General features: G+C 42.0%; 1 protein-coding gene across 1 annotated transcript in view; it reads right to left on the bottom strand.

The window, feature by feature from the left end:
• The window catches only part of TET1 (tet methylcytosine dioxygenase 1), a gene marked incomplete at both ends in the record, with an annotated part of 121,136 nt that overhangs the window by 26,092 nt on the left and 79,806 nt on the right, over positions 1-15,238 (bottom strand). Inside the window, 2 exon segments of the mRNA XM_080695159.1 lie at positions 9,606-9,699; positions 10,270-10,360. Of these exon segments, the coding sequence (XP_080551285.1) occupies positions 9,606-9,699; positions 10,270-10,360 (185 nt within the window).

Below are 15,238 nucleotides of genomic sequence, written 5' to 3'. Positions count from 1 at the left end.
AAAAAAAGCCTGATGGAAAAGGAAATGCCTTTGTATGTCTTATTTTGTGCAGAAGGTAGAGAATCCTTGAAAATGTATGGGTCCTGCCTGTCTTATTGAAATGGGCTAAGAGGACACTGTACATTCGATTCCCATCCCAGCTTTGTACTCTTTGCTTGGTGGTGGTGAAAGAGAAGCTTGAGGACCGTCACTGACCCATCAGGCTGCTCAGAGCTTACGATGCATGTACTTGGGGGCTGAGACCAAAGGATCAGCCTGAGAAGGGAGGATCTCAGATATGAGGTCAGCCTCAGCAACTACCCTGCTTTGACCTAAACTATAAAATGGGGCTGGGAGTGTATATCAGAGGTAGAATACCCCTGGGTTCAATCCCAAGTACCACAAAATAAATAAATGTATGAAATAATAAAGTTGTAAGATACATAGATATAACTGCACTTCTAAGATAATCTAAGAAAATCTACTAGATTCTTATCTAGTAAAACAGGTGGCTCCTTATAAATATTGAAGACCTATATGCTTTAATAAATATAAGTAAGCCGGGCGTGGTGGCGCACGCTTGTAATCCCTGTGCTTGGGAGGCTGAGACAGGAGGATCGCACGGGTTCGAAGCCAGCCTCAGCTACTTAGTGAGGCTTTCAGAAACTTAGTGAGACCCTGTTTCCAAATAAAATATAAAAAAGGTCTGGGAGCATAGCCCGGAGGGAGAAAGCCTCTGGGTTCCACCCCCAGTACCACCAAAAAAAAAAAATAAATAAATAGAATAAAAAATAAAATAAAATAAATATAAGTAGTAACCCAAAAGTTTTTTTAAAACTTAGATGAAAGACAATAAGAAATATCTCAAGTATAATGCATGTAAATGTATTTTAGTAAAGTTGTTAAAAAGCAGAAAGATGAAAATGTGGTGGTGCATGCTTGTAATCCTAGTACTTAGAAGGCTTAGACAGGAGGATATTGGGTTCTCAGCCAGACTCGGCTACTTAGTGAGGGCTTCCGCAACGTAGTGAGACCCTATTTCCCCCCCCTTTTTTTTTTGGTGGTACTGGGGGTGGAACCAAGAGGCATTCTACCTCCAGGCTATACTCCCAGACCTATTTTTTAAATATTTAATTTGGAAACAGGGTCTCACTAAGTTGCTGAGAGCCTCACTAGGTAGCTGAGGCTGGCTTCGAACCTGTGAGATTCTCCTGTCTCAGCCTCCCAAGCGCGGGGATTACAAGTGTGCGCCACCACGCCCGGCAATCCTATTTCAAAATAAAAATAAAGCCAAGCGTTGTGGTGTACGCTTGTAATCCCAGCGCTTGGGAGGCTTGGACAGGTGGATCGCACAGGTTCGAAGCCAGCCTCAGCTACCTAGTGAGGCTCTCAGAGCAACTTAGTGAGACCCTATTTCCAAATTAAATAGAAAATAGGTCTGGGAGTATAGCCCGGAGGTAGAAAAGCCTCCGGACTCCACCCCCAGTACCACCAAAAGAAAAAAAAAAAGAAAAAATTAAAAAATAAAATAGGGCTGGGGGTGTAGCTTGGAGGTAGAATGACCCTGGGTTCCATCCCTAGTACTGCAAAAAAGAAAAATAAAGAAAAAACCCAGAAAGATGTGGAAAACATAAGAATATAACTACAAAAAACATAGAGAGAAGTTTACACACACACACACCCCTCCCTCCCAGTTGGAGGAATATACTAGCGGTCTTGGCTAGGAAGCCAACACCAAAAGAAGTGATTCTGGGGATGGTGTGTGAGTCAGTGGCAGGATGCTTGCCTAGCAGGAGGGTTTCCAATTATACCAAAAGAAAGAAAGAAAAAGATGCTCATTCTCCATCTATATAAATTCAGCCTGATTCATTGGCAAGAGTAAATGAGAATAGTCAAAAAGACTTTTTTTTTTTTTTAGCCAGGCATAGTGGTACACGCTTGTAATCCCAGTACTTGGGAAGCTGAGACAGGAGAATCACAGGTTTTTTGATCAGCCTTGGCTATTTAGTGAGGCCCATGCAACTTAGTGAGACCTTGGTTCAAAATAAAGAATAAAAAATAGGGCTGGGGTGTAGCTTAGAGGGAGAATGCCCCTGGGTTCAATCCACAGTACAAAAAAAAAAAAAAAAAAAAAAAAAAAAAAGAAAAAAAGAAAAATGCTTAAAGGCTTTTGGATATGTGGTTTAGTTTACAACTCACCCCATACTCAGGCACTTGAGAGGGGAGTAGCACAGACACCAGCACCTCGTGTACACCTGCTGTCACGCCTGTTCTGCTGAAGAGGTGAACTGGTGTCTCTGTGAAAGGATGGGCGCTGGAGCCAACGGCCACGTGTGCTTTGATTTCTTCACACCCCTTGCTCACCTGAGGCAGGGAGTTAACTGAGCCCGGCACCCAAGAAACAACATCACCCTTTCCACCCAAATGTCCTGAATAACAAGAAAACTAGTCCCTGACAAGAACCAGGTGACAGCAGAGAGAAAGAGCCAAATTCAATGCCAGAGGCTGGTAATTATGGGGGAGGGTGCATGACCACCTGACAAGGGAACATTTGAAAGGAAATAAGAGTTGAGAGAAAGGACAAAACAATGGGACTCCACCACCCCCAGTACCACCAAAAGAAAAAAAAATTAAAAATTAAAAAATAAAATAGGGCTGGGGGGTGTAGATCAGAGGTGGTGTAAAATATAAAATAGGGCTGGGGGTGTAGAACGGCTCCGAATCAGGGAGTCCTGCTATCTGGTTATAATTTGCTATAAGGCCTTGGTATGTGACCATTAGAAGAAGCCAAAAACCTTTTGAGCTGGGCATGGTAGCCCACCCTTGTAATCCCAGTCCTTCAGGATCATGAGGATCATAGGCTGGAAGCCAGCCTCAACTACTCTGTGAGGCTCTCAGCAACTTAGTGAGACCCTATTTCAAAATAAAAAATGAAAAATAGTGGTGGGACTATAGCTCAAAGGTAGAATGCCCCTGGGTTCAATCACCAGTAACACATACACAAAGTAAACAAATAGAAAGGACTCAAGGGCAGCCAAAGAAAACAGGGTAGGACAGAATTCTACTACTATTTACATCTGTACACAGTTAAAAAATACATCAAGGTGAAATAAAATCCTGATTAAGTTAATGTTTAATAGGGAGGGTGAAAAGTAAATTTAAAGGAATGCAATCCATTAGTTAAGCTCCTTAGTTCAAACTCATTGTCATTTGCTGCCAACCCATACAAAGGACCTAACAACACTGTGTCCTTCAAACAGCTGGTAAAGTCCTCACCACTCTGCAGGATCTTGTCATTTCACTTTTTTTTTGCAGGTCTGGGGATGGGGGCAATCGACCTCCAAGCTACAACCCTGCCCCATTTTTTTGTTTTTTGTTTTTGCGGGTCTGGGGATGGAACCCAGGGGCATTTGACCTCCGAGCCACATCCTCTGCCCTATTTTTTATTCTTGATTTTGAAACACGGTCTCACTAAGTTGCGGAGGGCCTCACTAAGTAGCTGAGGCTGGCTACAAACTTGTGAGCCTCCTGCTTCACAATTTATTGGGATTTCAAGACTGAGTCACCATGCTCATCTCTCTCACTCTCTGTCTCTCTCTCTCTTTTTTTTTTGGTATGAGAATTAAACCTAGGGGAATTCTCCCTCTAAGCTACATACCCTTTTAATTTTGAAAAAGTGTTTTTCTTTCTTTCTTTCTTTCTTTCTTTCTTTCTTTCTTTCTTTCTTTCTTTCTTTCTTTCTTTTTTTGCTAAGTTGCTGAGGGCTTCATTAAATTGCTAAGGCTGGTATCAAACTTCTGCTCCTCCTGTCTCAGCCTCCTGAGGGCTGGGATTATAGGCATGTGCCACCATACCTGGCTTTATTTTTATATTGAAACAGGATGCCTCTTAAGAAAATCTATGCCAGTTTTCCTCTAGGAACCATGATATCACTAGTTCCTGAGTGTCTTGCTATGTTCCCGAGGCCAGCCTCAAATATCCTATCTCAGTCTCCAAAATACTGGGGTTACAGGTATGTGCCACCATACCAGGCTGAGTGTATCCTTTTTTCCCAACACAAGATCCTTTATGAACCTCTTTTTTTTAACAGGTAACCAGCAACCTGGGCAGGGTGGCGCTCCTCTGTAATTATAGTACTTAACAGGCTAAGACAGGAGGACTGCAGGTCGATGGACAGCCATAGCAAGTACTGAGATTCTAGTGAGATTCTCAGCAACCTAGTGGGACCTGGTTTCAAAAAATAAAAGATAGCTGGGCGTGGTGACCCACGCTCTTAATCCTAGCATTTGGTAGCTTAAACAGGAGGATCTCGGCTTCCGGGATAGTCTCAGCAAGTAGGAAGACTCATCGTCCATAGAAACCCTGTTTCAAAATAAAAATAATGTAGGGCTCGGAATATAGTTCTAAGATAGAAAGAAAGCCTTGGGGCTCAATCCCAATACCACATACAAAATAAATGGATTAATTAGCTAATTAAAAAAATTAAAATAGGACTAAGGTGTAGCTTAGATGCAGAGATTCCCTGGGCTCAATCACCATTAACACACACACACACACACACACACACACTAAATCAATAAATGAATAAATAAATAAATGTAAATCAATAGGAAAACAGGACTGCTGTATATAGCTCACCCAGGTAGAACACCCCTGGCTCAATCCCCAACACACACAAAATAATTAAATGAATTAAAAAATAAAGGAAGTAACAAAAATGCAAAATAAAGAAACACATAAAAATAAGATTAGTCGGGCATGGTGGCGCACACTTGTAATACCCGGGCTAGGGAGGCTGAGAAAGGTGTATCGCACAGGTTCGAAGCCAGCCTCAGCTACTTAGTGAGGCCCTGTTTCCAAATAAAATATAAAATAGGTCTGGGAATATATTCTAGAGGTGGAAAGCCTCTGGGTTCCACCCACAGCACCACCACCACCACCCCATACACAAAAAAGATTATAACAGGTACCATAAATAAGATAGTGAATCAGAAAATGCTTTAAACTTGGAAATTGTATTACACTAAGGTCATATATGCTTAGAGCAATGTTAAAAATAATCTATATAGGCAAATAGACCAATTTGTTATGTGTTTGATAAATTATTTGATTGTTAAATGACAAAGCCGGGCTTGGTGGCGCACACTTGTAATCCCAGCATTTGGGAGGCTGAGACTGGAGGATCCTGGTTCATGGACAGTCTCAGCTACTTAGTGAGGCCCTCTGCAACTTAGTGAGACCCTGTTTCAAAATAAAGAATAAAAAATAGGGCAGGGAGTGTAGCTCGGTGGTTGAATGCCCCTGGGTTCCATCCCCAGACCTGAAAAAAAAAAATAATAATAATGTGTAATAAAAATAATTTGAAGCCAGGTGTGGTGGTGCATGCTTGTAATCCCAGCATTTGGGAGGCTGAGCCTCAGCTACTGAGTGAGGCCCTGTTTCAAAATAAAGAATAGAAAATAGGGCTGGGGATGTCACTTGGAGGTAAATGCCCATGGGTTCCATCTCCAGTACCACACAAAACAAAAATTAAATATTAAAAAAATTAAAAATAGAGTTTGAGTATAGCTCAGAGGTAGAAATGCCCTGGGGTACAACTCTAGTATACTCCTCAAAAAAGTTGCTGATAATCAAAGCATTTTCAGTATTTACTTTTGGAGTATTTTATTTGTAAAGTGACAGATGTATCTTTCTATATACTAGATTCTCTTTATTCTATTAAGAAATATTGCATAAGAGAAAATAATGCAAATTTGTTGTGCCTGACACATGGAGAATACTGAATGACTACCTTTTATACCTAATAACCCTTAAGTGGGTTACATAGAAAGCAGGTTGGTATAGCCAGGCATGGTGGCACATGCTTGTAATCCCAGTACTTGGGAGGCTGAGACAGGAGGATTGCAGGTTTGTGGCCAGCAGCTACTTATTGAGACCTTCTGCAACTTAATGAGACCCTGTTCCAAAATAAAAATAGGGCCGGGTATGGTGGCACATGCTTGTAATCCCCACAGTTGGGAGGTGGAGACAGGAGGATGGCACAGGTTCAAAGCCAGCCATACTGGCTTAAGAGACCATTTCCAAATAAAAAGTATAAAATAGGTCTGGGACTATAGCCCGAAGGTAGAAGGGTTTCCAGGAACCCCAGTACCACAAAAAAAAAAAAAAAAAAAATGATCTTAACAAATGGGCATGGTGGGGCTGCTTGTAATAATAGTACTGGGGAAGGCTGAGCCAGGAGGATTACAGGTTTGAGGACAGCCTCAGGAAGTAGTGAGACTCATCAACCTAGCGAGGAAACCTTACCGTTTCCAAGTAAGAAGTAAAACCAATCTGGGGTGTAGGTTGGAGGTAGAATTCCTCTGGGTTCAATTCTCAGTACCACACACAATTTTTTTTTTTTTTTTTTTTTTGGTGGTACTGGGGTTCCTGGAAGCCCTTCTACCTCCGGGCTACACTCCCAGACCTATTTTTACATTTTTATTTGGAAACAGGGTCTCCTAAGCCAGCGTGCGCGGCTGGCTTCGAACCTGTGCGATCCTCCTGTCTCTGCCTCCCAAGCGCAGGGATTACAAGCGTGCGCCACCACGCCCGGCCACAAAATAATTTTTTGATTTTTTTTTTTTTTTGGTGGTACTGAGGATAGAACCCAGGGGCCTTCTACCTCCGGGCAACACTCCCAGACCTATTTTATATTTTATTTTTAAACCGGGTCTCTTAAGCCAGCTGAGGCTGGCTTTGAACCTGCGTGATCCTCCTGTCTCCACCTCCCAAGTGCGGGGATTACAAACGTGTGCCACCACGCCTGGCTAATTTTTTAATCTTTATAAAAAAAAATACACCACGGTTCTATTAGCATCATTATGATTATATTATGGTAGAATTAAAAGGCAGGAAAGGGGAAATCACACAAAAATCCCACCAGTCATTTGGTTAAGTACTTATCACAGGAGAAGTCAGCATTCACGGCACGAGTCATTTTCACTCCTTGCTACTAACTGGGCAAATAGGTAACGTTTTCAGAAATAACGATCAGAGCCGGGCGTGGTGGCGCACGCTTGTAATCCCCGCGCTTGGGAGGCAGAAACAGGAGGATCGCGCAGGTTCGAAGCCAGCCGCGCTGGCGTAAGAGACCCTGTTTCAAAAATATAAAATAGGTCTGGGAGTGTAGCCCGGAGGTAGAAGGGCTTCCAGGAACCCCAGTACCACAAAAAAAAAAAAAAAAAAAAAAAAAAAAAGAAATAATGATCAGATACAGCTTACTAAATACTAAATCTGGGTCAACTATCATTGCTAGACATTGGGAACGAATCCCAGCCATCTCTTTCAGTAAATGAGCACTATATTATATAAGGCAAGACTCTAAAAAACAAAACAAAACTATTAAGAAATGTATGAAGGGCAGGGAGCAAGAACATTACCACAAAACCTACTTTGGGGATTTATGATTTGGGCTTTTAGAAATCTAAGGCTTTTCAATTTTTATTTTATTTATTTGTGTTTGTATGTGTGTGTACTGGAGATTGAACTCAGAGGCATTTTATCTAGGAGCTTCATCCCCAGTCCTATTTTTAAATTTTTATTTTTGAACAGTGTCTTGCTAGGTTGATGAGAGCACTACCACTTGCTGAGGCTGCCTCAAACCTGCAATCCTCCTGTCTCAGCCTATCGAGTATTGGAATTACAAGTGTACATCACCACGCACGCACGGCTTATTGTCGATTTTTTTTTTTTTTTGGTACTGGAGATAGAAACCAGGGGCTTTCTACCTCTGGGCTATCCTCCCAGACCTATTTAATGTTTTATTTGGAAACAGGCTCTCATAGGACGATCATGGTTCGAGGACAGCCTCAGCTATTTAGTGAGGCCCTTTGCAACTCAGTGAGACTGTTTCAAAATAAAGAATAAAAAATAGGGCTGAGGGGTGTAGCTTGGAGGTGGAATGCCCTGGGTTCCACCCCCAGAAAAAAGTACCCTTTTTTTTTTCTTTTTAATATATTTTTATTGGTGCATTGTAGTCAAACATCTTAATAGAATAAAAAACTAATGGAAATATACATGCACACTTATCACCCAATTAGCCTTTATCCAATCCCCATCCCATCCCCCTCCCTTGTCCCCATGCTTGATTTTGTGATTGACTTTGATATGTTTAAGTACATCATGTGCTTTAAAGAGTTTTCTCCCCCTCCCCAATCCCCTCAGATAGGTCACCTTAATTGCTCCTCTATAAGGCCCCTTCTTCAACTAGAGTCCCTCCTATTACCCATTTCTCCCTAGTTTTCGCATATTAGGGAGAGCATCTGATTTCTTATTTTTTGTGACATTTCCCTGTATTCCCAGGATTGCAAACAGAAAGGTACCTTTTTCTCTTTTTTTTTCTTTTTTTGGTGATGGGGATGGAACCCAGAGGCTTTCTACCTTAGGGCTAAACTCCCAGACCTATTTTTAAATTTTATTTGGAAACAGTGTCTTACTAAGTTACTGAGAGCCTCACTAAGTGGCTGAGGCTGGCTTCGAACCTGCACGATCCTCCTGTCTCAGCCTCCCAAGCTCAGGGATTACAAGCGGGCGCCACCACGCCCAGTTAAAAGTACCCTTTTCATTGACCCCACACATTTGTTCTCTGCTCAGGATCTTTCTTCACTACATTCTTGGGAATGTTTTCCTTTACATCTAAGGCGTCTTTTAGTGTTTTCTTCACCCCTCCCCATTTTTCTTTGAGGTAGGGTCTCTATGTTGCCTGGGCTTGTCTTGAACTCATGGGGTCAAGTGATCCCCCTGCATCACACTTCTGAATAGCTACGACCACAGTCATGCCACACCAAACCTTTTGACTGAATTCTCAAATGATTCCTACCCAGGCCTGGCCTGATGACCCACCCTTAATAGGAAAACCTGGGAAGAATTACTGCTGAAACAGAAAAACCAGACCATTGTCCAGCAATTCATTATAAAATTGGAATTAGCTGGTTGCAAGAAAGAACGAAATTCACAGTAGAACATTGGGAACGAATGTAAATTTATGACCTGGGAATTTTGGTGCAGACCTAGAATACCAGTATTTGGGAGGCTGAAACAGGAGGGACTCAGGTTTGAAGACAGCCTCAGCAATATAGCAAGGCTCTAGCAATAAAAAGGAGCTGGGTCTAAAGGCACATGCCAGTACTATAATACCACTACTTGGGAGGCTGAGACAGGAAGATTGCAGATTCAAGGACAGCCTCAGCAACTTGGCAAGAGGATGTTACAAACTAAGAAATAAATAGGGCTGAGGATGTAGCTCAGAGGTAGAAGTCTCCTGGGTTCAATTCCCAGTATTAAAAAAAAAATAGATAAGAGATTTATTTATTTATTTATTTATTTTGGTGGTACTGGGGGTGGAACCCAGAGGCTTTCTACCTCCGGGCTATACTCCCAGACCATTTTTATACTTTATTTGGAAACAGGGTCTCACTAAGTTGCTGAGAGCCTCACTAAGTAGCTGAGGCTGGCTTCGAACCCATGCGGTCCTCCTGTCTCAGCCTCCCAAGCACTGGGATTACAAGCGTGCGCCACCACGCCCAGCTTAGATAAGAGATTTAGAATGATTCATTTTCGAACATTTAGAAATATAAAGTACTTACCCACTTAGCGACTGGACACCCCTGAGAGCTCTTCCCTTCCTTTCCCGTGTACACTACTTTTTCTATCCTTATTGCCTTTCCTTTTTGGCCATACCTGAATACAGAACACAGTGGAGGGAAAGTACCAATTAATTGCAATCTGTACTTTTGACCCTTTATTTTTTTTAATACGCAAGTTTGCGCACAATAGAGATGAACGGAAGTTAAAAAACAAACACGCCTCACTGTTTACTCCTGCTAAGCGTTTGCTTCTGTGTGGCAGACAGTTTTATTTGTTTTCCAGTTCTGTTTACTTATCTTTAAAGATCACTCTTTAAAAATAGCCTGGCTCCAAGACAAGGGATGGGAATGCCGGGTTAAGGTGTAGGCAGTGGCAATTTAAACTAGCTCTACCATTAAACAGTCAGCATAGAGAGAAGTTTTCTTGCATTTATCAAAAAACAGCCTGGCTTTGGGAGGGTCTTGCTGAGCCCGCGGCAGGCCCTATAAGGATGGGCTCAGGAGGAGACTCGGGCAAGTCTCCTCTTTTCCTGAGAGGTAAGGAACAACCAACTTGTATTCCTGAAAGCTTTGCATTCACCTGTCTGTTCCCAGAGATCATTTATCTGCATTGCGTCAGGTCCACGATAAAGAATGATTTTACCAGGGAAGCGCATTTCCTCACCTATTCTCCATGATCTCCCTGACAGCAGCAACACTTGGTCCTGCCCCAAGGTGTGTGTAATATGGGCCTTTGTCTTTTTGTATACCTCGATCTGTGGAAGGAATAAGATTATTAGACCCAAAGCTTTACAAAATTGCACAGGGGCAAGGAGGAGCCGTTTGGACTTTGGTTTTAATTCCAAAGCAAGAGTGTCGACAAGCTTTTGGTCAGCTTTGATAACTGTAGTCAAGGACTTTTGCTAGAAGTTTATTTATTAATGTTGCCTTCTTCCGGCCCCTTAACTAATTCTTCCTGCAAGCATCAGAGGAAAAGAAATTTAAAGCGTGATTTGTACTTCCTGCTTTTAAATATCTGTAGTAATTTAGGTGCAAATTAAGTTACCCAAGAGCAATCAATCTGAAGTGCTCGGCCTCAGAATGCTTTTAAAACTGAGCCCCGTAATTCCACTAAGAAATTATCCTATTATACAATTATAGACTTATACTTACAGCTACATATTTACAATGGACATGTACAAGAGTGTTCCTTGTAACAATTATCTGTAATAGAAAAATATACAAGCAGCCATAAAAAAGTCACTAACTTAAATTGTAACCACTTTATACAGTGGAGTACAATGAAGTTGTTGAAACAGTATTTACAAACATTTTCAACTACAATTCCGTTCAGTTAAAAGGACTAGCTGCAAAAATTGTGTGTGTGTGTGTGTGTGTGTGTGTGTGTGTGTGTGTGTGTGGTACTGGAGATTAAACCCAGAGACCTTCTATCTCTGAGCTACACTCCCAGCCCTATTTTTTATTCTTTATTTTGAAACAGGATCTCACTAAATTGTGGAAGGGCCTCACGGAGGCTGGCTGGGAACCTGAGAACCCCCCTGTCTCAGCTTCCCAAGTACTGGGGTTAAAAGTGTGTAACACCACACCCACCTAAAAATGGTGTTTTGTTTTTTACTTTTTTGTGTGTGGTATTGGTTTTGAACCCCGGGGCATTCTACCTCCAAGCTAAGTTGTGGAGGGCTTCACTAAGCTGAGGCTGGCCTCAAATCTGCAATCCTCCTGTCTCAGACTCCCAAGTACCATAGAATTACAAGTATGTGCCATCATGCCTGGCTCAAAAATGGTGTTTTAAAATACCTAAATTCTGAAAAACTGGAGACAAATTTTAAAACCAAAATAATATTCATTCACATAGAAAGTATATTGGGTTTTTTCTCTAGTGACTGACACAATAACATGTTCACATGTTGCTTGGAAAACAGTATCATTAACTTGGTCTCTTAGAATCGTGTATGTGTAGGGTGTGTTCATTTCGAGTCACCCCCCCCCCCCATGCCATTTTGGCATGGGGCTGTATTTCTATCTTTCTAATAAACTTCTTTAAATCTTCAAAAAAAATAATCATGTATGTGTAGATTATTGGGGAATTTCAGCTTTTTTTTTTTTTTTTTGGTGGTACTGGGGATCCTGGAAGCCCTTCTACCTCTGGGCTACACTCCCAGACCTATTTTTACATTTTTACTTGGAAACAGGGTCTCCTAAGCCAGCGCGCATGGCTGGCTTCGAACCTGCGGGATCCTCCTGTCTCTGTCTCCCAAGCGTGGAGATTACAAGCGTGCGCCACCACGCCCGGCTTGGAATTTCAGCGTTTTATGTATTCCTGGCAATGATATATCTAGAGCCAAAAATCACTTAACTTTTTTTTTTTTCTTTGCGGTAATGAGGATTGAACCCAGGAGCATTCTAACTCTGAGCTACACTCCCAGCCTTATTTTTTTAAAAATTCTTTATTTTGAAACTGGGTCTCAACTGAGTTGCAAAGGGCCTCACTGAGTAGTAGGACAGGCTGTCTCCGAACCTGGATCCTCCTGTCTCAGCCTCCCAAATGCTGGGATTACAAGGGTGCGCCACAATACCCAGCAGCCACCTAGCATTTTGATTGGACATTTACAATGAATTACTTCAATGGCTTCCTAAGCAAGGTACAGAGATGTTGATGACTGACACCAGTGATTGCTACTACATCTACTATTTTGGGGGTTTTTGTTTGGGTGGTACTGGGGACTGAACCCGGGACATTCTATCCCCGAGTTCCACCCCAAGCCCTATTTTATTTTTATTTTGAAACAGGGACTTATTAGGTAGATGAGAGTCTCACTACTTGCTGAGTCTATTCTTGAACCTCTGGTTCCTTCCTACTGTCTCGTTTCCCAAGTGTTGGGATTCCTGGCACGTGCCACCACATTTGGCTGGTTACCACTACTGATCTAATGCAGCGCCAGTTTTTCCCCAGGAGGCCTGCGGCAGTATCTGCAGACATTTTTTGTTGTAACAACTAGGCAGGTATGTGTCCGACTGCCACTGGCATCTAGTGGGTAGAGACCAGGGCTGGGGATATTGTTAGATACTGCACAGTGCACAGGGTAGTCTCCCTGTAACAAAGAATTATTTAAGGAATACTAATGAACTCTATTTTACTAGAAAAATAGATTTGTTTATAAAAATGTTATTTATTAAATATATTTTTGTTTTGGTGCAGGTGATGGAACTTAGAGGCATTCTACCTCTGAGCTATATATACCTCAACCATTCTTTTTTTTTTTTTTTGGTGGTACTGGGGTGGAACCGAGGGGCATTCTACCTCCAATCTACACCCTCAGACCTAGTTTTTATTTTTTATCTTGAAACAAAGTCTCATTAAGTTGCAGAGGGCCTCACCAAGTAGCTGAAGCTAGCCACCATCCTGTGATCCTTCTGTCTCAACCTCCCAAGTACTGGGATTACAAACGTACACCACCATGCCTGACTCCCCAGCCCTATTTTTATTTTATTTTATTTTTATTTTTTTGGTGGTACTGGGGTGGAACCCAGAGGCTTTCTACCTCCGGGCTATACTCCCAGACCTGTTTTATACTTTATTTGGAAACAGGGTCTCACTAAGTTGCTGAGAGCCTCACTAAGTAGCTGGGGCTGGCTTCGAACCTGTGCAATCCTCCTGTCTCAGCCTCCCAAGCGCGGGGATTACAAGCATGCGCCACCACGCCCGGCTTCCCCAGCCCTATTTTTAAACTTTGAAACAGGGTCTCATTAAGTTGATGAGACTTGCACTACTCCCTGGGGCTGTTCATGAACCTGCGATCCTCCAGTTTCAGCCTTCCGTGTACTGGGATTACAGGTGTGCACCACCACACCTGGCTAGAAATTATCTGCAAGGAAAGCTATTACCCTCAGATGTGTGTTTCACATAAGATGACTGTGTGTGTGTGTGTGTGTGTGTGTGCGCGCGCGCGCGTGTGTAACCCAGGGGCTTTCTACCTCCGGGCTACACTCCCAGACCTATTTTATACTTTATTTGGAACTCGGTCTCACTAAGTTGCTGAGAGCCTCTAAGTAGCTGAGGTTGGCTTTGAACCTGTGCGATCCTCCTGTCTCAGCCTCCCAAGTGCTGGGATTACAAGTGTGCGCCACCACGCCCAGCACATGAGATGATTTCTGGGTGGGTCGGTTTGTTTATTTCTGTGTTTAAGTCCCAGGCCTACACATGAGCAGTGTAACCTCAAAGTAAACTATTAAAGGAAGCCCCATAAGTGATAGTGTAAAAACAACCCAGAGTACACTTTAGGGACCGATGTGGAGACATGGTTGTCTTACCTGTTTTGCACTGTGACTAGTTAACTTTGTATGAGGTGAGGGTCTTGAAATAAGTCAATCAACTTATTGGAACCAGACATATCATAAAATTAGACTGGCACTGCCATGTTTACATTTTGAATCAGAAGCCTTTTGTTCCTCCTTTGTAATGACCGGCAAATAGTTCTCCCCTTTGCACTTTAGATTTTTGAAGCCACAGAGGGTGGTAGTTTTAAGAACAGGCTCGAGCTGCCCACCCCCAGTCCAGTCACACCCTAGCTGTAAGTCTCTGTGTCTCAGTTCCTCCTGGGTGAAGTGGGGACACTAAGTTCTTTCTATGCAAGGGTGTTGTGAATGTGACCAGCTAAAGGCATGGCACTGTGCTAGATTAACAGAGCTAGGGAAGAGGAGACAGTATCAAAGTGGCACTCTTTCTTCCCCGTGTGCGAACCCCTCACTTTCCCAATTCAACTCCACTCCGAGGGCTTGTCACCCTTTCCAGCGTTTGCGGTGCTTCCCAGAAGCCCCTTCTTGCCACAAGGTTGAGGAGTGGAGGAACTGAAGGATATTTTAGAATGTCAAATGTACTTTGGAAAACCACGAACTAAATCACTGTGCTCCACTATTTCTCTGCTATTTTTTGTTTTGTTTTTAATCTGAATGACAAATGTTATCTTTCCAGAATATACTTTACCCATTCTGGAATGTACTAATAAATCACCTATTTGTAGTAGTTTAAAAAAAAAAAAAAGGCTTCAAGCAAATCTGAATCTTGGTGTTTTTTGTGTTTGGGCCATACTTTAAGTGAGACAGTTTTAGCAACTAAATCTACTCAGAGGGGGTTCAAAACTGGTTATTTCAAATTCATCCTATCACAACCATATAATAGCTAAAAAGGGGGAGGGGAGGTAGCTTTAGCAGCATAATATACTTTAACGAGATAATCTATTTAATCTCCTTATTATAGCTATGTTAGCATCAATAGTATTTTCTCATATTTGAAATTTAATCATGGACAATGACTAATCAGTCATTCAAATTAAGTTTTTTTGTGACTAACATGTTAAACCAAATTTCTCATAAGAACTGCCTGAGAATTACCCCAGATTTTCTCATAGTAGCTAATACACTGATAAAACTGACTAGTCTTGTTTCAAAGAATCCTAAGGCACAAAATATATAAATACATTGGTTAGAAAGCAGTCCACAACTCACCTATAACACAAATCAATTTGTTGGAACAGGACATCAGTATTTATATAACAGATGTTAAAACTCAAAAGATTTACAAACTCTTTCTGAAACAAGATAGTGGATTATCTTAATAGATGGATATACCTTTT

The sequence above is a fragment of the Muscardinus avellanarius genome (assembly GCF_963383645.1).
Source record: "Muscardinus avellanarius genome assembly, chromosome: 4".
In the NCBI taxonomy this organism is placed as follows: Eukaryota; Metazoa; Chordata; class Mammalia; order Rodentia; family Gliridae; genus Muscardinus; species Muscardinus avellanarius.
This window is presented reverse-complemented; position numbering and strand designations above follow the sequence as displayed.